This window comes from Eschrichtius robustus, chromosome 16 (assembly GCF_028021215.1).
Source record: "Eschrichtius robustus isolate mEscRob2 chromosome 16, mEscRob2.pri, whole genome shotgun sequence".
NCBI lineage: Eukaryota > Metazoa > Chordata > Mammalia > Artiodactyla > Eschrichtiidae > Eschrichtius > Eschrichtius robustus.
The window spans coordinates 18116218-18141002 of NC_090839.1; the positions used below are offsets into that span (position 1 = coordinate 18116218).

The 24785-nt window shown below is 38.4% G+C and overlaps 1 protein-coding gene across 2 annotated transcripts in view; it reads left to right on the forward strand.

Annotated features, from left to right (window-relative positions):
- The window catches only part of PTPRT (protein tyrosine phosphatase receptor type T), a 785959-nt gene that overhangs the window by 527936 nt on the left and 233238 nt on the right, over nucleotides 1-24785 (forward strand). For both annotated transcript variants that reach the window (XM_068565244.1, XM_068565245.1), the window contains exon 11: nucleotides 19320-19593. In XM_068565244.1, the coding sequence (XP_068421345.1) occupies nucleotides 19320-19593 (274 nt within the window). The remainder of the gene's footprint in view (nucleotides 1-19319; nucleotides 19594-24785) is intronic.

The window sequence follows — 24785 nt, forward strand, 5'->3', positions numbered from 1 at the left end:
TAATTTATTTATTTATTTTTGGCTGTGTTGGGTCTTCGTTTCTATGCCAGGGCGTTCTCTAGTTGCGGCGAGCGGGGGCCACTCTTCATCGCGGTGTGCGGACCTCTCACTATCGCGGCCTCTCTTGTTGCGGAGCACAGGCTCCAGACGCGCAGGCTCAGTAATTGTGGCTCACGGGCCCAGTTGCTCTGCGGCATGTGGGATCTTCCCAGACCAGGGCTCGAACCCGTGTCCCCTGTATTGGCAGGCGGATTCTCAACCACTGCACCACCAGGGAAGCCCCAAGATGGCATATTATAATTTACATTTACTTTGATAGTTTAATGGGTTTTAAATGGGAACATATTATCATTTTGATCTGAATTTCTCGGTGTACTGGCAAAGCAGAATTTTTTCCCTATGTTTTATACTGTTGACGTTTCTTTTTTGTGAGTTATCTTTTTAACATTCTTTAACCATTTACCTATAGCAGTGACGGTGGTTCTTGACCAGAGTTAATTTGCCCCCAGAGGCAATGTCTGGAGTTAACTTTGGTTGTTACAACTCGGGACTAGGGGCTGCTACTGGCATCTAGTTAGTGAATAGAGAGAGACCAGGGGTCCTGCTAAACATCCAACAGTGTACAGGACAGCCCCCTACAACTAAGATCATCCAGCTAAAGTTCTAATAGTGCCGAGAGTGAGAAACCCTTGAGGATCTTGATAGCGCTTCTGTTTTTTTTTTTTTTAATGTATGATTAGATCAGAGATGCTCAATCTTTTTGGCCCCAAGACCCCTTTACATTGTTAAAAAATAATGAAGTCCCAAAGAGCTTTTGTTCTTGTGGCTTTTGTCTAACAATATCAATATGCTCTATTAGAAATTAAAGCTACATTTTAAACATATTTTTAAAAAATAATAGTAAACTCATTACATATTAATATAAACAATGTATATTTTTTAAAACAATCAAATTAGGGAGAAGAGGTGCACTGTTCACATTTTTGCAAATATTTTTAATATTTTTAAGACCGACTTGTAGAAGATAACTGGATTTAATATTTTTAAGACTGGCTTGTAGAAGATAACTGGATTCTCATATCAGTTATGTATCAATTTATGTTGCCCATTGAATGGATATTTTATCCTTTATCCTTGATATTTTGTCCTTATTTTGTAACATTATGCATTGGTCATTTGAAAAAATTCACTGAACCATAAAAATCATCCAAATGTTGACACATTTCATTATACAACATCAAAGTATTATATTTGCTAATATCACCACCAAATCTCATCAGTAAAGTTTTCAAGTATTGGGAACCTAAGTTCACAGTGATAGACAACAAGTTTTCCAAATTATAATTCTCACCTGAAGCTCAGTTATGAACAAATACCATCAGTGTCCCTTAAAGTGACGGATAAAATTCATTTATTTTGGAGGTGTTTATCAAATATCCAAATGTGAATAACCACAATTTGTTATTCTTTCAAGAAAAAAAAAATGGTGCTTCATTAAAAATGTGACTAGTTTAGCATGTAACTCAAACAATCACAGAAATGTTTTTCCTTAAGAAACCATAGTACTTCAGTAAGCAAAAGACATGATTTAGGCTTACTTCCTATTGTGTCACATGAACATTAAAAAGCTGTATACTCAAGGGTTGAAATGAACACTTTTTACTGCTTCATCCAGGACATTCTTAAGCAAAACTGGCATTTTTGGTTTTTCATAGCAAATTTTTATGTGGTGGTGACAAATACAATGACAAGTACAGTTGGGTACCACTGCTGGTAAAACCAGCAGTTTTACTCACTATTGCCTTTGCATTCAGTGCAAATATCAACAGAGCGTTGGGCTTCCCTGATGGCGCAGTGGTTGAGAGTCTGCCTGCCGGTGCAGGGGACACGGGTTCGAGCCCTCGTCTGGGAGGATCCCACATGCCGCGGAGCGGCTGAGCCCGTGCGCCACAGCTGCTGAGCCTGCACGTCTGGAGCCTGTGCTCCGCAGCGGGAGACGCCGCGATAGTGAGAGGCCCGTGCACCGCGATGAAGAGTGGCCCCCGCTTGCCGCAACTGGGGAAGGCCCTGGCGCAGAAACGAAGACCCAACGCAGCCAAAAATAAATAAATAAATAAATAAATAAACCCAAAGTTTTAAAATTTAAAAAAAAAAAAAAAAAATATCAACAGAGTGGAAGAGGCAAATAAAGTTGTAGTATACTATTAAAATCATTTTGACATTGCAGAACCACTGAAAGGGTCATAGGACTTAAGCTTTTGTTCATTTGGGTTTTGTCTATCATTATCAATATGCTCTATTAGAAATTAAAGGTACATTTTAAACATACGATAATTTAAAAAAATAATAGTAAAGGCATTCACAGACCACACTTTGAGAACTGCTAAATTAGATTGCTTATATTGTATCCAAGGGTCTCTTTGCCTCACATCACAAATTAAGGGCAAGGCTTCCACAGGAGGGTCTCTGAAACGTGTTGTATATAAGAACATCCAGTGAGCTTGTGCAGAGTTCATATTTCCAAGCCCTACATCGAGAAATTCTTAGTAGGGCTCTGGAATTCACAGGCGATTCTGTTGTTAGATGGAGACCTGGCACCTACAGTTCTCCACACATAGGTGATTTGTATCCCTGCAGATAACCTCATCAGTGGGTTCCATTTTCCCATAGGAAAAATCCTCTAATTGGTGTTACTATTCTTCTATAGCATTTATTTGCCCCATCTAGCACTAATATGCCAGTTATTATGATTAGTTTAATGGTTCATTAATAATCATTCCATTTAGCTTTTTAGAGCTTAGAACGTCTTTTTGAGGACAATTGATTTCAGATGGTCTTATAAAAAAGTGCTCAGAGGGAGGAGATGTGGGGAGATAGATATATATATATATGTGTATAGCTGATTCACTTTGTTATAAAGCAGAAATTAGCACACCATTGTAAAGCAATTATACCCCAATAAAGACGTTAAAATAAATAAATAAATAAAATAGGAAAAACAAAAGGGCTCAGAGGATTTTCGCCACTTTCCTTTCCTTAAGCAAATGTCGTTGTTGCACGTAGAGAATCCAAGGCACCCTATTGATTACTGTTTTAAAAACAGCCACTGTAGCAGCTTCCTCTGTAAAAGCATCATTATGGGTTTTAATCGTGAAGTTTGGAGACTGACTCCCTATCAGAGCTAGCCTTGTTCAACTTTATTTTTTTTCTTTGCTGCTTTCACAACATAAAATGACTTTAGAAAACAACAAGGACATTTCAACTGAGAACTTGGCAGGAGGGTAAAGGGGTTGCTTCCCAGGACATCTGAGGAAGAAGGCAGTATTGGGAGACCTGGGGTGAGGGAAACAGCCTGGCTTTCCGCTGGGGGACATAAAAAGCTTCAGAATGTTTATTAAAATAAAAAACAAAACAAAATAAAAAAGGAAGATTTTCAGTTCCCCAAAGTGGTTTGGTTTTTTTTTTTTTTTTTTTCACTTTATGGCTTTTCAAAATTTAATATGTAAATGTATTAACCTGAAATCTTTTAAAATGAAGATTCTGATTCAGTAGATCTGGCATGGGGCCTGAGATTCTGTGTTTCCAGCACATTCCTAGGTGATGAGGATGCCGTTGGTTCATGGACCAGTGCGTAACAAGGTCTTAACAGCATTCTGCTTCTCCTAGCAGTTGTTGATAGGCACTGTTTGCCCTAAACATTGTTTATTACTTAGGTCTGTGTAAGCTGTTTTAAAGTTTTTGTTCAAATGAGCCATTAACATTAGCTAATAGAGCTATTGGTCAGTGGTGATTATAAATTCTTCTTTATACGTTAACTGTATCCTTGATTGATTGAAATGATACTTTGCAACATGAACCTGAAAAATAACACTCTGAAGTTAGGTAGGGGTGGAGTATATTTATTAAAAATTCCGAAGTCACATTACTCAGCGAGGCAGAAGTGTATTCGGCACGGATCACGCCATGTCACCCATGTGCAGAAATCCATTTGTCAATTAAAGATATGATACTACAGCTAGTTGTAGTACATTATATTAAATGATCATTTTCAAAGTTCTTTCATATTCCTCATTATCTTTGATCCTCATTCATAATACCGAGGTAGTGAATGTAAGTATGACTTTATTGTATCATTTCATTTAAAATAGTTTAATTTAGATTCCTGACAAAAATAAGCTTATAGAAATTATAGAAAAAATTTAAAAAAGGAAAAAGTCATTATGATCCATCATAAAATATTAACATTTGGGATGGGTTTTTCTCATTTTTCTTTACCAAATTAAAAAATTAAGTTGAACATAATTTTGATCCTCCCTTACAATGTTGCATCCTACTTTTGCCACGTATCATAATAGCTATTATATTATCATTTTAACATTTTAATGATGTTTATTGGGTACATCTTATTTTATTTCTCCGAATTGTCAGCAGATCCTCTCCACATTTATTGAATACTTCTTCAGTACTGCTGACTTGTGATGCTGACTTGTGATGCTACCTCTGTGTGTTTGTGTGTGTGTGTGTTTGTGGGTATCCCACTATATTCTTGGTTTGCCTACACTGTTCCATTAGGTCTTTCTCTTAATTGATCACTGTGTCTGCACCACCCATTTTAACTGTAGCTTTACAAAACATTTTAATATCTGGCCCTCCTAATGATTCTTGTTGTTCCAACTGTTCTTAGCTATTTTCACCCACTTCTGTTTTCCTGTGAATTTTAAAATCACTTTGTCATGTTCCCTAAATAATCCCCAATGGAATTTAGTTTTAATTGATTTAAAACTCTTACTTAATCCCAAATGGTTACATGAGCATGAACTTTTCCGCACTGAAAGAGGGCAAGCCTATCCACCCAAGTCTTCACTATTTCTCAGGAAATCTGCCTCGATTCCTCCATGTACATGACATCAAGAGCTACTTTGTTAAAATTGTGGTATTTTCTGTTATCATTCCACCATTATGTCTGCTAACTGGGTTTTGCTGGTATTTAGGGAAACCTTGTGTGAGAGAGAGAGAGAGAGAGAGTGTGTGTGTGTGTGTGTGTGTGTGTGTGTGTGTGTGTGTGTGTGTGTTTTCCATCTCATTTGCTGAAACCTCTTGTGAGTTTCTTTAATTAAATTTTAGTATCTAGTTTACCAGTCTAATAATCACATCATCTGTGCATAATGAAAATTTTGTGTTCTCCTTTACAGTTGTAATATCTCTTATTTTGGTTTTATGTTTTGTTGCATTGGGTAGAGCTTTTTGGGCAATGTTTGGGTAGAGCTTTGTGTTACTGCCACCTCCAAGACTTAGCCTCCAGTAACTTTTTCTTACGTGTGATGTTAGTGGTAGGTTTGAAATAGCTATTTTTAAACATCATAATAAAAAATATCTCTATTGCATCATTTATCTTTGTGCCTTTTTAAATCAGAAATGGATATTAAATTTTATCAAATGCCTTTTTAGCATCTATTCATATGATCATATTGGTTTTCTACTTGGACTTATTTATGTGTTATTTTCCTAGATTTTTTTTTATTAGTAAATCTGTCTGTGTACCTGAGGTAAATGACCTACTTATGGGGAACCAATTTAATAGCATATTAAAAGAATAATTTGTAACAATTTGAGACTCTCTCCCTCTTTTTCTGTCTTATGTAATTGCTTATATAACATGGAAATTATCAGTTGTTGAAAGATTGAAAGAAATCATTGGAAAAGCCATCTGGCTCCAGTGTTGTTTATTCTAATTTTCTTTTTTATGGAATGCTTAATTAATGTATTGTCTTTCTTTTTTGTTTAATAATGGCTTTTCAGATTCTGAAAGCAGGTTTTGTCCTATCCCATAGGCATTACACATCATTGTTCTCATTGTAATAGTTCTAAAGTATATGAAATTGTGGTTTTGATTTCCTATTTGATGTAAGAGTTACTTAGGAAAGTTCTTATTTTCCCCAATTGGAAGTTTTTATTTGTTTAGAATTTTGGTTTAATAACATCTGGTTCCATCTCATTATACAGAGGTAATATAGTGTATGCCTTTCCATATACAGAGAATTTATTGATTTTTGTGAATGCCCCTTGACATTTTGGTCCTCCATCCCAAATATGATCACTTAAGTATTAAAATATTATTTCCTTCTCTATCATATTTTCTGGGAGTAGCTTTCATAATTTTTTGTTTTATTTTTATTCATAAATTCAGACCTTTCAAATGTATACATACACAGCCTTTTTCTTTTCTCTTTTGTGAGTTGTTCTGTTGTTAAGCTGAAAAAGATCTTTGCTGCTCCAGATTATTTTTTTTCGAATTTCAGATCTACAGGCTGTTACAAGAATGGCACAGTAAACATCCCTATATCCTTCTCCCAGATTCACCAGTTGTAAATATTCTGTCAATTTACTTTATGTCTCTTCTCCTGATCTCTGAAATCCTTGCTAGGTTGGTTGTAGTAATCATGACTCTTTAAAGCCTCCAGTTTGTATATCCTCAGAAAAAGGTCAGCCTTCTACATATCCACAGTGCAGTCATCACACTCAGGAAATTGAGTGCAGTATCCAGTCAAGAATCACACATTGCATTTGACTGCCATAGTCATCTTGAAATTTTTCAGTAAACAAATTAAATTTTGAACCGTTTGAATATAATGTGGTTTGTCATACATGGTGAAGTCTTAAATTTGGTGCGCTTTTTTCTCATAATTATGGAATTGTCCCAACACTATTTATTGATAAAAATTTTCTCTTTTCCACTGCCTTGCATTGCCTCTATTTCTATATATAAAATTCGCACACACACATACACACACAAACACACCTCTTTCGTTTTCTTTTAATCGTACTCCAATACCCATGGTTTAATTATTTTAACTTCATAATATGCTCTAATATCTAGTAGTGGTTTTTCACTCACAGTCCTCTGTTTAAAAAATAAGTGCTGAACTATATTTCCTATTTTAAACAAACAAACCACAATAATCCCGTTGACATTGTTAGAATTTCAAAATTGAGGTCATCTACATCTTAGGGCCTTCAAATTGTCACCTAACTGAGCTCCTATTTTATACTATTTGCTTTTTCCCAAAAAAAACCACATCAATTTGGCAAGAATTGACATCTTTACAATATGTGATGCTTTCATCCAGGGCTTTAGCATTTCTGTCCATTTATTCATCTTTAGTTCAGCACAATTATTTAACACCCATTGTGCCAAGCCCTGTGCTAGGGACTGGAGATATTCTCTTATATCACTCAGTAGAGTTTTTTTTTCTTTTCCTTTCCCAAGTCAGGCCTGTACATGTCTTATTTGTGTTATCCTTAGCTATTTTTTAAAGGATTCTATTCTAAAAGGGTTTTTCCCTTACCTCTTCTAGCTTGTTTTTCATGTTGTACAGTTTATTTATCTCTATCTTCTATCAAACCACTTTACTGAATTCTTTTATTAATTTTAAAAGTCTTTCACTTGATTCTCTTCGACATATTAGGTCACAGTCATATTATCTACAAATGATGATAAATTGCTTTCCTCTCTAAAATGTGTATCTCCTGTTTTGTGTCTTATTGCATTGGCCAGAATTATCCCATTTTAGATACAAGTTCTAGAGGTGAAATGACTTGCTCAGCATGTCAGACAGAGCTAGTGAGTGGTAAAGCCAGAACTAAAACCTCAACCTTGCTTTTTTGGTGCAGTAAAGGTCACTAAAATAAGGCCATCCATCTAAATATAACTGGCCCCATATCTATCCAGTTGCTTTTTCCTAAAAGGAAGGTTGACATTTGCAGTGCTTTCAGTACTCTCTTTAAATGACTTAACCTCTTAGGTGCATACACACACACACACGCACGCACACACACACACACACACACACACACACACACACACACACAGCGGGAATGATGATGATAAATGATATGGAGAAAAATTAAGCAGTGAAGTGTAACAGGGTATAATGTGGTTGGAGTTGCTGTTTTATTTTATTTCTTTAATATATAATTTTTAAAATCTTTATTTATTTATTTTGGCTGCACTGGGTCTTAGTTGCAGCACGCGGGATCTTTGTTGCAGCACGTAGGATCTTTAGTTGCAACATGTGGGATCTTTTAGTTGCGGCATGCAGGCTCTTAGCTGCGGCATGCATGCGGGATCTAGTTCCCCGACCTGAGATCGAACCTGGGCCCCCTGCATTGGGAGCATGGAGTAATTACCCACTGGACCACCAGGGATGTCCCAAGGTTGGTATTTTAAATACAGTGATCATGTAAGACTTCTCCAGCAGAGGTGAAGAAGCAAGCCTTCCAAGGGTTATGTATATCTGAGGGAAGAGCATTCCAGGCATCAAGGATAGTAAATGTGATGGCCTTGAGATGGGAACATGCCTATAGGGTATTCAAAGGACAGCAAAGAGGCCTCATAACAGAGGGCCTTGGAGACACTGTAAAGATGCTGCCTTTTACTCTACATAAGGTGGGAGGCATAGCGGGGCTTTGAGCACAGGAGTGTCATGACCTGAGTCATGTTTTTAAAGGGTCACTCCAGCCACTGTTTTGAGATTGTTGGGGGCAAGATTGGAAGCAGGAAGACCAGTTGGTAGGCTATGGCAATAATCCAATCAAGAGATCATGGGGTCTTGGTAGGGTAGTAGCTGTGGAGGTGATGGAAGTGGTCAGATTCTGGATATGTACTGAAATTAGAACCACAGGAGCTGCTTATGTATGGTATTGTGAATGAGAGAGGACCAGTGATTAAGAGAAAATACATGAGGGCTAAGGCTTCTGCATTATGGTTTAAAATATATCTCCACCCCAGTAAGTACATGCTCAATTAAAGCTAGTTATACTTCTTTTAAATATTTGAGAAGAAGATATGGCACTCTAGCCATCATCAGTTGGTTGTCTGGTTTCTCCTTTTAAGGTTTCTTTTGATTTTATCTGATAATAATTAAAACTTAATTTGAACTCTTCAGTTGATTTGTTATGGCCCCTTTACACAACATATGTTTCTTCCTTTAAATTTCTACTCAAAATCCACTTTTGTTGAATTTATTAAGTGCAGTTCAATCACAGGAGAAGAGTCCAAATGGAAAACAAGGCAAATCTTTGTGGTCTAATTTGATAACACTGTAATAATAATGCATGCAGCAGTTGTTTTGGCTCCAGCCAACTTTTAGAAAAAGCACTTTACTCTGTAGAAAGAATGTTCTAGACACACTATCTCATTTAACCCTCACACTATCCTGTAAGCACCCCTCTTCTCAGAATCCTTTCCTGGCCAAATTCCTCCTTCTGCCCTCCGCATATTGAATTGTACTGAACAGTTAATATCTGTCTTCCCCCATCTCAGTTCTGAGCTCCCGGTGCCCAGGGGCCATATTACATTCAAATTTTAACCTGCTGCACTGTAGTCACATAAGTGAGTAAGTACATGAGTAAGTACATGAAAGACAGAGTGGGCAGTAGATCACACAGCTAGTCAGAAGCCAGGGAAAGATGCACATGCACATATTCCGATGCTAAACTGCAAATGTATTCCTCTCCCCATTTCTTTGCCTCCTCTAATGGCTATTGTGACTAAGCAAATCGTGAACAAACAGGAATTCCCAGAGCCTTGAAGTAAAGGTTGGCTAACTAAGACATATCATTGCAAATTTCAGTTTCATGGTTCCAAGTGACCTTTAATGTGTGGAATGTAATTGCAAAGCTAGATTCTGTTGGGGATTACAAAGCTCACACTTGTTTCTTAGCCCATCTTGTACAATAATGCCAAAAATTTATCATAGCATTTCTGTATTAAAATGTGTGCATCATTGAATACTAAAGCACAGACTCTTTTGAAGGGAGAAAGAACATTCAAGATTACTCAGTCCACTTCCCTCGTTTCTTTAAGAGCTTTAGTGAGCTATAATTTGCATACCTTAAAATTCAGTCAGTTTTAAGTGTACAATTCAATGATTTTCAGTAAATTTGTAGAGTTGTGCAACCGTCACCACAGTCCCATTTTAGAAAATTTTCATCACACCATAAAATACCCTGTGCCTGAGTTCAGTTGATTCCTGTTCACGCCTGCAGTCCCAGGCAAACACTAATCTGATTAATGTCTCTATAAATTTGCATTTTCTTGACATTTCATGTGAATGGAGTCATACAGTATATATAGTGTTTTTCATCTGGCTTCTCTCATTTAGCATAATATTTTTGACCCTCATCCATACTGTAGAATATATTAGTGAATTGTTTCTTTTATTGCTGAATAATATTTCATTATATGGATATACCACATATTGTTCATCTGTTCACCACTTGATAGACATTTAGATTGTTTTAGTGTTTTGGCTATTATGAATAATACTGTTATTAACATTTGTATACAAGTTTATATATAGACATACATAGATAAGTATTTATGAATGGAATAGCTGGGTGAATGTTAGCTTTATGTTTACCTTTTTAAGGAACTTCCAGACTATTTTCCAAAGTGACTGCACCATTTGACTTTCCCACAGCAATGTATGACAGTTCCAGTTTTCCAATACCCTTGCCAACACTTGCAATTGTCTCTTTTTACTGATAGCTGTTCTAAGTGGGGAGGGGGGTAGTTTCTCATTGTGGTTTCTTTTTAATTGTTGTTGTCTTATTTTCTTTTGTTCTTTTTTGTTTTTATTTAAAAATTTTTTTTATTGCAGTATAGTTGTTTTACAATATTATTTTAGTTTCAGGTATACAGCATAGTGATTCAGTATTTTTACAGATTGTACTCCATTAAGTTATTATAAGATAATGGCTGTGATTCCTTGTGCTGTACAATATATCCTTGTTGCTTATCTATTTTATACATAGTAATTTGTATGTCTTAACCCCATACCCCTAATTTGACCCTCCCCCCTTGCCTCTTCCCTTTGGTAACCACTAGTTTGTTTTCTGTATCTGTGAGTCTGTTTCTGTTTTGCATATATATTCATTTGTATTATTTTTTAGATTCCACATGTAAGTTTGATTCCTTCTTTATATCTTTAGTTGTGGAAAATCTTTTCTGCTAGTCTGCAGGTCATTCTCATAGATAGCTACTCTGTAAACAGTTGTAATTTTGGTGTGCCCATGGGAGGAGCTGAGCTCAGGGTCTTCCGACACCACCATCTTGGCCACACCTCTTAAGGTTGACCATCTTTTCATGAGTTTATAAACCACTTGTATTTTATCGTTAGTGAAATGTCTAGTCAAATCTTTTGCCAATTTTTAAATTGGGTTGTTAGTGTTTTTATAATTGAGTTGTATTGTGTCATTGTGTATGTTAGATATGTCATCATACCTTGCATACCTTGCATACGTTGCAAATATTTTCTCTCAACATGTAGCTTGTCTTTTCATTGGTTTAATAGTGTCTTTTGAAGTCAAATTTTTTAAAAAAAAAATCTGATAACATCCAATTTATCAGATGCTTGTTTTTTTGAAAAGTCTTCTAGGATTCTGATAGAGATTGCTTTAAATCTATAGATAAATTTGATGAGAATTGCCATCTTAACAATATTGACTATTTCAGTCCATAAACAGGGGCTGTCTCTTCATTTATTTAGATCTTCTTCATTTTTTTCAGCAGTTTTTTATACTTTTCAATGTCTAAGTATTTCACATCTTTTGTTTAGATTTATTTTTAGGTATTCTTTTTGATACTATTGTGAATAGAATTGTTTACTTAATTTCATTTTCAGATTGTCCTTTCCTAGTGATAAAGATAATTCATTTTTGTATATTGGTCTTATATCTTGTGACCTTACTGAAATTGTTTTATTTCAAGTTGTGTGTGTGTGTATATTCTTTAGAATTTTCTGCATACAGAATAATGTCACCTGCAAGTAAAAAGTTTTACTTCTTCCTTTCAAATCTGGGTACCTTTAATTAATGAATTAACTAATTTCACTGGCTAGAATCTCTAGTACAATGCCTTATTTCATTGGCCTGACTCTCTAGTACAATGTTAAACAGATGTCCTTGTCTTATTCCTGATTTTAAAGGGAAAGCATTCAATCTTTTACCCTTCAGTATGATGTTAGTTTTATGTATTTTGTAGGTGGACTTACCAAATTCAGAAAGTTTTTTTTTTTTTCCTATTCCTAGTTTGTTAGTACTTTTTATCATAAATATGCCTTGGAGTTTTTTCACATATTTTTTCTGAACCTGTTGAAATTATCATGATGTTTCTTCCCTTTATTTGAAAAATATGGTGTATTGCATTAATTGATTCTGGATATTAAATCAACCTTGCATTCCTGGAATAAATCTCACTTAGTCATGATGTACAATCTTTTTCATATGTTGCTAGATTTAGTTTGCTAATATTTGGTTAAATATTTTTTAGATCTATATTCATGAAGGATAATGCTGTAGTTTACTTTCACTGTAATGTATTACTCTGGTTTTGATATCGGCCTCACAGAATGAGTCAGGATGAATTTCCTATTTTCTGGATATCAGAACTATTTATTGTTTTAATATTTGCCATATGGGCTGGGGCTTTTTGAGGGAAGAATTTAATTACTAGTTCAATTATTTTACTGGTTATGAGTATATTGAAATTTTCTATTTTTTCATGAGTCAGTTTTGGCCAGTTGTCTTTCTACGAATTTATCTATTTCATCTATGTTGTCTATTATTTGGCATAAAGTTTTTCATAGCATTCCCTTATAATTTTTAAAATTTCTATAGGCTCAGTAGTGATGCCTCCTCTTTCATCCTTGATTTTGTTAGTTTATGTCATAGCTCTTTGTCTTTGGATCACTGTAGAGAAAGAGTTACCAATTATTATGTTGATCTTTTCAAAAACCAACTTTTGTTTCATTGATTTTTCACTCTTATTTTTATGTCTTCTATTACATTGATTTTCACTCTAATTTTTATTCTTGTTTCCTTTCTGCCTATTTAGAGTTTAGTCTGCTCTTATTTTTCTACTGTCTTAAGGTAGATACTTAGATTAATGATTTGAGATCTTTATTCTTTTCTAACATAGTTATTTAAAGCTATAAATTTTCCTGCAGTCACTACTAAAATTGTTATTGTTGCCAATACTGTTCAGTTTAATCATTGCTCTTTGGAGAGAGAATGTGCTGAGCTCCTCACTCCACCATTCAAGAAGACCCACACCCTGATTTTTAAATATGAGGAAGTTGAGGCATACAGAGGTTATTTTAGGTTGGGTTCTTCCAGAAACAGACTCAGGGATGCTGGGTGGGCTTCCACTCCCTACTCTGGGCCACCATGGCTTCCCCCATCATGTACAGATGCCTGCTTGCTCTGCCCTGTCTAATGGCTTTAGGACTGAACCATCTGGGAGGGAACTAGAGCAGGGCAGTTCAGAAATCTTGAACTGTACTTATAAGTTTTGAGGTTGGTTGTAGTGTTGATGAGTTAATTGTGAAACTATTTTGTGTGTGTCATGTGACAATGTATATGAGTAAAATATTGATATTGAAAATGAGGGTTCTTGGTGAAGGAATTTGGAAAAACAAATATGGGAAAGGTAAAGAAGAATCTTGTATTACTGGATTTGAATTGGCAATACCAGTATGAACTAATCAGTATGAACTTATGATGTTTAAAAAGGTATTTCACAACAAGGTCCTACTGTATAGCACAGGGAACTATATTCAATATCTTGTAATAACCTATAATGGGAAAGAATCTGAAAAAGAATTCACACACACATATGTATGAGTGAATCACTTTGCTGCACACCTGAAACTAACACAAAATTGTAAATCAACTATACTTCAATTAAAAACTGTATTCCTTAATTCTGTCCAGTTAAAGGGCATAGAAGCAATTGTTTAACAGTACAGTGAGCTTACTTGGTGCCCAGAAGTGCCTGATTATGGTTCCAGGGAAGGAGGGCACAGGTGAACCTCGAACATCTTGTGGTGCCTGCAAGCAAGGGTGTGCTCAGTGATCAATGGGGCCACCAAAGGATGTGCGAGCTGCTTGAAGGGGCTTCCACGGGACTTAAGACTATTTTTATTTTGCCCTTACTTAGATATTTTATAGGAGAAGTCACTGTGATTGATGGAATGTTACCATATGCCTCAGCAGAGTTGGGCTGAAAACAAAGGTTGAAAAATACTTTGCCTAACTGGATCTCTGCTCTTATGCAAGTCCCATGTGGTCATTGGTCATAGGTGCCCTGTAGGGGAACTGTTGGTGCCCATACAGATCCCCTCATCTCCCCTTTCCTGCAATGTGCCCATCCTCCAGATTCTGTCTGCTTTGATACAAATGGCCCTTGACCGTGACCATCTTTGAAGGGTTGCCGTTAGGCTACCAGAGCCACCTCGTTTGACCCACAAAGTTGGGAGTACCTGGGAGTTTGTCCCTGCAGGAGGGTCCATAACCAATAACTGATTGGTATCAGAGGCTCAAACACCCTTGGCTTGAGATAAGACAAACTGTGGGGTACAATTTATGCTCCAGAGCTCCCTATGGGATCAGATTGAGTCTGGGACCTTGCCTTGAAATCATATTCTTACTTAGCTTCTGCCCTCTTCTCTCCTCTTCCCTCACTCCCTTACTGGTTTCTCCCGGGACCACTTCTTTAACAGATTATTTGCATTGAAACTTTGGCTGAGGGTCTGTTTCTAGAAGAACTTGAACTAAGACAAACCTATTTCTGGGAGAACATTGGCTCAAATATGCCACTTTCTGAAGTTGGGCAGCATACCCTCCGTCTGTCTTCTGACTTCAACATTCTGAATGGATATAGCCTCTGGCTGGAAACATCTTCCCTGGATATAGAAAGGGTGCCACAGGGTGTGTCTGTGATGGAGGCATGGGTCTGATAGGTCCCTGGTGCCCCTCAGTGGTACCTGGTCAGAGAAGCATGAGTCATCATCTAAACCATTAATTCGGAAAGCAGAGGAGGCATGAGGGTCCAGTGGCAGGGTTCTTCCAAAGCCTGCAGAGGTTCCTGCAGGTTTTGCTCTTAAAGGCATCTAAGGCTATTGACCTCTACGAGCTGGGGTCTTGGACTTGGGACCAGAGTTGAGTATTCTTGTCTCAGGAGACACTGAAACTAAAATATAGAAGTTGCTGGCAAGCCTGGTGTCTGAAAAGTCAGGGAGGAGAGGGGAGGGGGGTATCAGTCACTGTAGAAAGAGGATGAACAACGGACATTGACAGTGAGGGAACCAAAGCTAAGGAGGTGAAAGAGGTACAAATGCCCCTTGGCCTTATGCATTGAGGTGAGGTTGCAGCCTAGCTTTCAGGGTCCTGAAAGAAGAGACCCTTATAATAAATTATGCAGAAAATGTGGTCATAAATGTCCACCTTCTCATTGGGAGAAATAGAGAAGGTATCACAGGAGGGGGAGATGTATGAGTAAATGTTGTATGTTGTGAGGTAAGCGTAGAAAAGAATAAGTTATTCTCGTGCTATCAGGAATTTTCTACTTGAAAAAATCCTGTCTCTTTACAAATGATCCTGAATAGTTTATTCTAACCACTTATTTTGCACTAGAGATAATGACTTGCGGGGGTGGGGGAGTGGGTAGTCTCATTTAGGTATGATTTAATCATCACCAGCGAGCTGAAAAGAGCTTCGATAAATATATTTTCAAGAGAATGATGATGAGAATGAAGTTACCTCAGAAACAAAAATAATGCCCCCTCTCTCGTTTTTCTCCCACCACTTCCTACAGTATGTATTTCAGGGACAGGAAAGTCGCATAACTTGCTGGGTCATTTCTTACCTCCTTCCCCTTAGTCAGAGCTCCCAGATCTTTGAGAAAGGCTGCATTCCCTGGCAAAAAAGATTTATATGACGAAATGGTTTACAGCTTTCTGGCTGCAATTGTAGATTTGCCTCTGAATGGACAGACTACAGACACAGTGGGCCTCAGGAAGCTGCTGGGTGTGCTCTGGCACATTGATCCCAATTGTATGTGAACCATATGTTGACAACACAGTTTAACCCAAAAAATATCCTTTGCTAGTCTTTGTGATTTCAGGCGAGGCTGGGTGGAATAGAGCTATGCAATTTCAGCTGCCAAGCAAAAAAAAAAAAAACAAAAAATGCTTGGAAGGCCCTCTGCACATTTTGTTGGCTTATGGAAGAAGAAGGAAGGTAGAGAAAAAGAAAGGATACTGAACTGACTGTGAGTCTGGATTTCTACTTTTGCTGCAGTTTGACACCCGTGCGGCACTCAGCCTCTCAGCCTCAGCTTCCTCATCTGTAATCTGGCTGCTGAGTTTGGTTGAATTGACAAGTGAGTCCTCAATAATCAGATTGGTGGGGAGGAGGGGGCAGTGGGGTCGCAGGCTGACCCCTGGAGAGATGATTTGCCTCTCTCTGTAGCCCTTGGCAGCATTCACGTGTCAGAGCTCAATGAAGACCCCACTGCTTGGCTGTCCATGACTGCAGAATCTCATGCCACTCATGGGCAGCCCTCGGGCCAGCCTTGTGACTCTTCTTGATCCATCCCATTATTGGAGGGACAGGGACAACAGAATGATTCTAGGGAGTGGAATCCAGCCCCAGTGAAGCTCCCAAGGTTTTGGGGTAAGGATGACAGAAGGGTTCAAGGGTGGCATGAGAGTTCTGGGCTGAGAAACAGAGACAGAGGTCTTCTCGTGTGGGTGGCATTAACCCAAGTGGTGATTAGGGATAGGCTGGGCCTCAGGGGAAAGCAGGGACCCACAGCTCTTTTCAACGTCCTGCTTCTAGGGATGAAGCTGTTGGTCCCTCCCGACCTGGTCAAGAGGGCAGGAGGGCTGGATCGGTTGAGTGCCCCCCAAGCCCAGTGTAGAGTATTGTAGGTGCTATTGCAAGCGTGGACAGGTGAACCCAAGAGACTGTTGCTCCTTTTCTCTTAATTCCTTTTTGCCCTTCCCCTCATAGATTAGAGTCACATGAGTAACGGACCCTCAGCAAGTAGTCCTTAGCACACTAGCCAGATTCAATTTTACTCGAGATTCTTGTTATATGTAAAGTAATACAGGTCCTGAAAACTGGCATAGGTGCTCCTCCACTCTCACCCCATGACCTCAGTTTGGGACTTGGGTCTTTGTGCTGTTTTTCCGGGACTGTTTTGAGCTTAACTGTCCTGATAACCACAGTGATGGTACCATTGAAAAGGACCTCAGAGTTGAGGATAGGATGAATATTAAAGTCGTAATTTAATTTAATTATTTGTTGACTTCAGTTTTATGTACACATATGGATGTCTCACACACACACAAATACATACACACACTTTGGGCTGTTGGAGACACTCACTCAGATTTCATACACACTTATTTCGGTGTCCAAACACTCAGGTTCACATTTGTCTGGATGTTACACCTGCTCATTCAGAGAGTATACACGTTCGCTCAGCTTTCAGACACCCAGGTCCTACAGATCCTCATGTGGACATCGTTCACACTCAGATGTAGTTCGTGCTCCCAGAGAGGTTGGCCGCATTCACTCACATGTCACTCACATGCACTCTGGGCTGTTGAGTTCTTGTTCAGATGTGCACAGCAGATAGCAGGCATCTCATTGAGCTGTTGCTCACCTCCACTCACGTATCACTCATCCAGGGGCAGCACTCGCATGCCCATTTGTTTCCCATCCGCATTGCTGACCATCCCCATGCTCAAGGAGATCCAGGGGAAGACTTGACCTATTGATTGTGTCATGTTTCCTTGGGTCAGTCCCTCTGTAGCCTTTTTTCCCTAATTAAATAATCCTGTACCTCTGTCTTCACCAAGTTGTGCTTCTTAACCAAGTGTCTTTAGATGGGTAGTCTGACCGAAGAATGGTAGCACTCACCACGTTCCATTTTTATAAACCATGTGTTCGTTCACTGTGCCATCTTTAAATGATTGGTTTGAGGCCATTGCTGCAGTCACTTCATTAATTTGCAAAAGTTCCTGGAGGTACTCTTTGGATAATTGGCTTAAATCATGAGTCCCAGAGATATGTGCGGTAAAGATCTTCTAAAAAAAAAAAAAGCATTTATTCAGGAGAACTACAAACTGTGGGCATTTGAAGAGATAGTAAAATGTTATCAAAAGTCACAAAATTTAGGATAACTTTTATAAAAGGAGCCTACACATTTGGCATACAGTTGGTGTTTTAAAAAGGCTCGGTCATCTCTCTTCACACATTAACACCTTCTTACAGTCCTTCTAAGTTGAAGGGAATGTGTGAGATCACTAGACAGGAGCTCAGAAGAATCACTGTTTATCTTGATTAGGGTTTCTGCATCCTGTCAGGTTGGGTTTCATGCTTATTTTCAATTTTAGTTCAATTTGGTCCATTTGAACAAGCATTCACTGATCACTATATAGGTGTCAGGCAACCTGCTGAGCAGTATGTGGATGGAGGAGAGTGATACAGAGATAACTAAGCCACAACTTCCACTGCCTAAAAGGTCACAGTCTAGACCTAGAAACAGCAGTTCCATGCTTATGTTATTGCCGTCCCGAGCAGATAGCCATTAACGAGCAGTGGGGAAGCCGAGTAGGGGGAAAGTCATTCAGATTTGGAGGATCTACACCGGCTTCATAGAGGAGATGAAAGATAGGCTTAGCCTTTAGAGAAAGGCTTCCACAGGCAGAAGTTGAATGAGAGGGCACTGCAGATGGAGGAAACGCGAACTGGTGATGGCATAGGCTGGGATCCAAAGGAGGTTTGTGCAATAGCATGGGGTCTGCAGCAGCTGCAATGAGGGGTTTACCATAAGACTCTCTGAGGGGTAGACTAGAAGCCAGACACAAAGTGCCCCAAAGGTCAGGATGAGGAGTCTCGATTGTCTCATTTGAATAATGGAGAAGCTATGAAAGTGCTTGAAGAGGGACAATGTTTATGTTTAGGAAGGTCAGTGGATTGACTGGTGAGTTGATCCAATCAGTTAGAGGCAAAGAGACTAGCTGAGTTCAGCTAAGAGGTGGGGAAGTGCCCAACCTCAACAATTTGATGGGAGGAGAAAAAAAGGGAGGGGCAGGTTCAGATGGCTGATGTCAAGTCAACAGAGCTTGTTGATTAAAGCAGAGTGCAAACCAAGGATGCAGGAAATGAGAATGAGCCCCGTATTCAAGATCTGGCCACTTGATGAGCAATGCTACCCTCACTGAGGAAAGAAATGTAGAAGGAGGAGCATACAGGTTCGTAGGGGTTGAAACTGAGTTGCATTTTTGGACATATGCAGTGTGAGCTGGCTTTGGAAGATCTAAATGGAAATCTGTTTCTACAAAGCAGCGGGTTTGTAAGTCTGAAGCTCAGGAGGGAGGTTTAAGTTGCAGACAGAAGTGACGATGATAAATAAAAGTTCATCCCTCCAGGCAGTTGCTCATCTGCCTCTCCTCTTTCCTGTCCAGTGTTTATCAGCTGGTTGTCAAGGAGGAGCGACTTCAGAAGTCACGGAGGGCAGCTGACATCATTGAGTGCTTTTCGGTGCCGGTGAGCTATAGGAATGCCTCCAGCCTCGATTCTCTACACTACTTTGCTGCTGAATTGAAGCCTGCCAACCTACCTGTCACCCAGCCATTTACAGTGGGTGACAACAAGACATACAATGGCTACTGGAACCCACCTCTTTCCCCTCTGAAAAGCTACAGCATCTACTTCCAGGCACTCAGCAAAGCAAATGGAGTAAGTATGGCCACGTGGAGGCCATTTCTTGCCTTGTTTTTCCATTCTTAAATGAGAAGGCAGCATGGCTTTAGAGCAGAGGTTGACAAACTAAGGCCCGTGGACCAAATCATCCTGACCCATGCCTTTTTTTGTGAGTAAAGGGTTGTTGTTGGTTTTTGGTTTTTGGTTTTGAATACAGTGACGCCTATTCATTTCCATGGTCTGTAACTGCTTTGATGCTACAGCAGTACATTTGAGTAGTTGAGACACACTCTATGCTGCATAAAGCCTGAAATATTTACTATATGGCCCTTTACAGAAAAAAATTCTGAGACCCCTGTATTAGAGGATAGAAAGGTGTTTCATTTGGGCAAATCATATGCAGATCTGAGTCTTAATTTCCTCATCTGTAAAAGAATACCTATAAATTTGATATCTATTAATGCACTAAACATGTTTTAGTTAATCAGTGACTGCTAACCCCTTTATCATTACTGTTAGTCACATTAGAAAATATTTTTCTCCCAAAGACAAGGTAAACTTTTTGTGTCAAATATTTTTTTGGTTACTGAGGAGTGCCAGTCATAACATTACAAAATCACAGGGCTGTAAAGGATCTGAAAGGTCATCCAATATCTCCCTCCCTCCCCCTACATACAAAACAGTGCTTCAGTCAATATTACAATATCACGGTTAACTGATGTTAATGATTATTCTTTTTTTTAAATTGAAGTATAGTTGATTTACCATGTTGTGTTACTTTCTGGTGTACAGCAAAGTGATTCAGTTATATATACATATTCTTTTTCATTATGGTTTATTACAGGATATTGTAAATAGTTCCCTGCACTATACAGTAGTACCTTGTTGTTTATCTGTCTTACATATAGTAATGTATCTGTTAATCCCAAACTCCTCCAACCCCTTTCCTCTTTGTTAACCATAAGTTTGTTTTCTCTGTCTATGGGTCTATTTCTGTTTTGTAAATAAGTTGATTTGTATCATTTTTTTAGATTCCACATATAAGTAATATCATATGATATTTGTCTTTCTCTTTCTGACTTACTTCACTTAGTATGATAATCTCTAGGTCCATCCATGTTGCTGCAAATGACATTATTTCATTCTTTTTTATGGCTGAGTAGTATTCCATTGTATGTGTGTGTGTGTGTGTATATATATATATATGTATATATATATATGTGTGTATATATATATATACACACACATATATATACATATATATATACATATATATATATATATATATACACACACACATATATATATATATATACACACACACATATATACCACATCTTCTTTATCCATTCAAATGATGAACATTTAGGTTGCTTCCATGTCTTGGCTATTGTAAATAGTGCTGCTATCAACATTAGGATGCAGGTATCTTTCTAAATTAAGGCTTTCTCTGGATATATGCCCAGGAGTGGGATTGCTGGATCATATGACAACTCTATTTTTAGTTTTTTAAGGAACCTCCATACTGTTCTCCATAGTGGCTGCACCAATTTACATTCCCACAAACAGGGTAGGAGGGTTCCCTTTTCTCTACATGCTCTCCAGCATTTATTTGATGATGTTAGTGCTTATTCTTGAATGCCTCCAATGACAGAGAACTCACTTCTTTATGTGGTAACTTTGCTGATCTTTGTGGAGGCTGTGGCTCTAAGAAAGCTTTTTTTTAACTGACTTAAATATATCATTTATTGTAGCTTCTACCCATTGCTCTTGATCCATACTTTTAGGTCCCAATAGAACCAGTGCAATCACCTTCTCAGGTGGTGTTTTTTTTCAGTTACATAAGAACTTTTCCACCATTCACTTCCCCTCTATACACACACACCCATCTGGTCTTGTGCTCTGCAAGCTAACTATCTTTAAGTTCCTCTTATACTCAAGTATTTTCCATCTAGGCTGCTTTTGTGGACATGTTTCAGGTTGCCATATTTCATCCAACAAATAGATAACGAACAGTGACGTTTGCTAGACCTGATAGTTCATATTAAGATTATGTAGTATGTGCCCTCAAAGAGCTTCTATAAATGTAAGGGAATCTTATGTGCCATGTTCCACGGTGTTTCGCTCACTGGAGAAGGGAAAGCTGAGACAGAAGCAAGATTTGGTGAAGTTCTTACAGAACAGCCTGTGGCCAAGGTAGTCTAGTCTGTCAGTGGCAGTCATTACCTTATGAGAAACCTGGATTGAGAAACTAATTAACATTTAAAATGTCCACCTACCCATTTAGATTCCACATTGGTATTTCAGTTCTGCATTCATTAGTGGTTCAAGCAACATTCCTCACAGAGAGTATAAAACTACAAAAAGAAGCCAGACTGCCTTCCACCTGTGCATCTGGTCTTCCCTCTGCATGCACCACTCTGAGGTATTGAGGAGGAAGACATAAAGATGGCCAGAAGCATCTGGGAGCTCATCTTGTTCTTGGTTCTCTGCATCCCACATGAGCCAGTTTCTTGGTTCAGCACAGCCCTGAGAAGGGATGGCCTTCCCTGCTCTTGGCAGCATATCAACTGGTGTTGTTGGGTTTCCATGCTGTGGAGCAGAGTCGTAGCTTCATTCAATTCACCTGCTATCACATTCCTACCAAGATTCTCCTGAAAACCCAGCAACAGACCAAGTCTGTAGAACCCAGGAAACTGGAAAATGGACCCCAGGAGGGATTTCCCCAACCTGAGCATGGTAGGTCCTAGAAGAACAGCAGATGAGGCAGGAGACTTCGTATAATAGAAACCGTTTTCAAGACGTGCGGTTTTGCCATTGGGAAAAAGTCACCCCACTGTGAAGCTACCTCATCTAAGAAGCAGTGTCTACTACTGCTTCCGAGAGAAACAAAGCCATTTAATGACTCATGCCTCTGATCCCACCCCATGTGTACACCCATTTGGGAACTAAGGTTTGCTGTAATGGAACACGAGCAGGGATGGAACTGGATGGGTGCTTATGCCAGGTGTCTTGAGGGTGTAGTCGGCCTCACAGGAACAGAGCGGAAAAAGCTGTGCGAGCTGGCACTCAAGAGTATTGTATTTTTCTAGCAAGAGAAAAACCACACACCATTTCAAATTACTGTGTAGTATTAAGTTTTACCGAAAAGAGTTGGGTGAAAGGGACACAGGAGCAGGAAAGTCATTCTCGGTCTAACACATCTCTGCTTGGCCCCCTCAGATGTCGCCATATCATAAAGGGCGGAAGACAATGCAGTTAAGCCTGGAGGATTTTTGAGGAGAAAATGTTATAACCCACAAATTTCTTATCAGCCAGGTTGTTGTTCTTGTGTAAATGCATCAGAAAGACATTCTCACCATCCTGAGGGTCCCACAGGTCCTGCTTCTAATAAATCATTCAAAGAGCAACTGACCAAGCAATGAATCAAAATAAAGAAATCAAGAATAGAGAAATATGAAATAAAAAGACCCACAGTGAGCATGGAAACTAATTAAATATCACATTAATGCTAAATAATTGCTCTAAACATGTTACAGAGAGGTTAATATTAAAAGCAATTACTTAAAGAAAAGATGTATAATGTAAAAAGTTAACAGTTGTGATCTGGGTCTGTAATTCACTCTTATGTCAACAAAAACCAAGGAAGAGTTGGAGGATTGATGAATGTAAATAAAAATCTGCTAATTTTCCCACTTTAGACAGGATGGAATAGCTAATGACTATTTTAATTTTGATACTAAGATTTTTTTTAAGTATACTTTTTTGGAACATAAAGGCAGCCTTCCAATCTATCATAGAAAAGCCAGAGGACAACAATCTGCAAAGAAAAGGGGGAGAAATAAAGGAAACTATAAGTAAACATGAAAATCAGCAACTATAATGCAAGCCAGAAAACAGAAGCACTATATTTTTTTTAAGTGATGCTTTACTCCCTTCATAAAGGGGTAAAATGTCTTGAGTCAAGTAAAAACCAGAATTCAGCAAATCTATATCACTAGAAGATCAAAAACAAAGGTTAGGGCAAAGTTATATTACGTTTAAAAAATTAAAGGAAAGCAGAAATGGCCATTTGTTGCAGGATGGTTGTGGGCAAGGTTGAATGATTTACTATCAGTCAATTTCATTGCTTCCAATCCCATCTACAAGTTTCAGTCAAAACAGGGTAAGAGAATTTTAGGGTTCAGATATATTTATTCTATGAATAGTAAAGATGTTTTTTCAGCTTAGCAGAGTGGCTAAATATTCAGCCTTTACAATCAGACTGCCTATACGCAAAACCCTAGTAACTGTGTGACTTTTAAGTAACCTATTAAAAGAGTTAGATGTGATTGATTAATTAATTAAGGAAACATCTAGCAAGCGCACACTCTATGTTCCCCCCACCCCCTAAAAAAGACACCTTTTTTGAGTGCTGGGAATAAAGCAGTAAGCCAAACAGACAAAAACTCCCTGCCCTCATAGCATTTACATTCTAGTAGGGGAGAGACCAAAAATAAATAACTAAAATAATGTGTCAAATAATTAGTCATTAGGTTTAGAAATGTGGAGGTCACTCATTAAATCTTGACTATTATTAGGATGGGAGTAAAGACATTTTGTAAATTCTACAGTGAACTATGTAAATGTGGAGTAATTTAATCCAGCCCCGTAAACACCATGGAGAGTCCGAGTATGATGTCCATTATGAAGCATGGTCCGCAGAGTCCTCGCACGCACTTTCATGAAGTGTGAGTTGTTCACAGGCACTTGCGTTTGGAATTCTGATCAGATTAGTATTGGGTTGGCCCAAAAGTTCGTTCGGGTTTTTCCATAGCAACTTATGGAAAAACCGAAACGAGCTTTTGGGCCAACCCAGTATCCCATTAACCCATTTATGCTTTCTTACAGATAACAAGGTCAGTCGCACCTGTTGAAGCACTGTCTTTGGTGCTGAATTCTCAGCATCTGTCTTTCTTGTGAATCAGGCCGTACTGTAACTATTTGTTTTGGATACAACAATATTACAGATCTATAGCGGTTAAGAATTGGATGCTTTTGAGGTGTCATCTAATCGACACCAGAAGCCAACATAGAAATCTCTAATAAAGTGTTCTTGGCAAGGCATTATATAGCCTCAGCTTGACCACTGCAATTCTTTGGGGGGAAAGAGTTGATTCCTTTGTTGAACAAGAAAAATTGTTAGAACTTTCTCCTTTCTATAAAGCCAAATTCTGTCCCCTTAACTC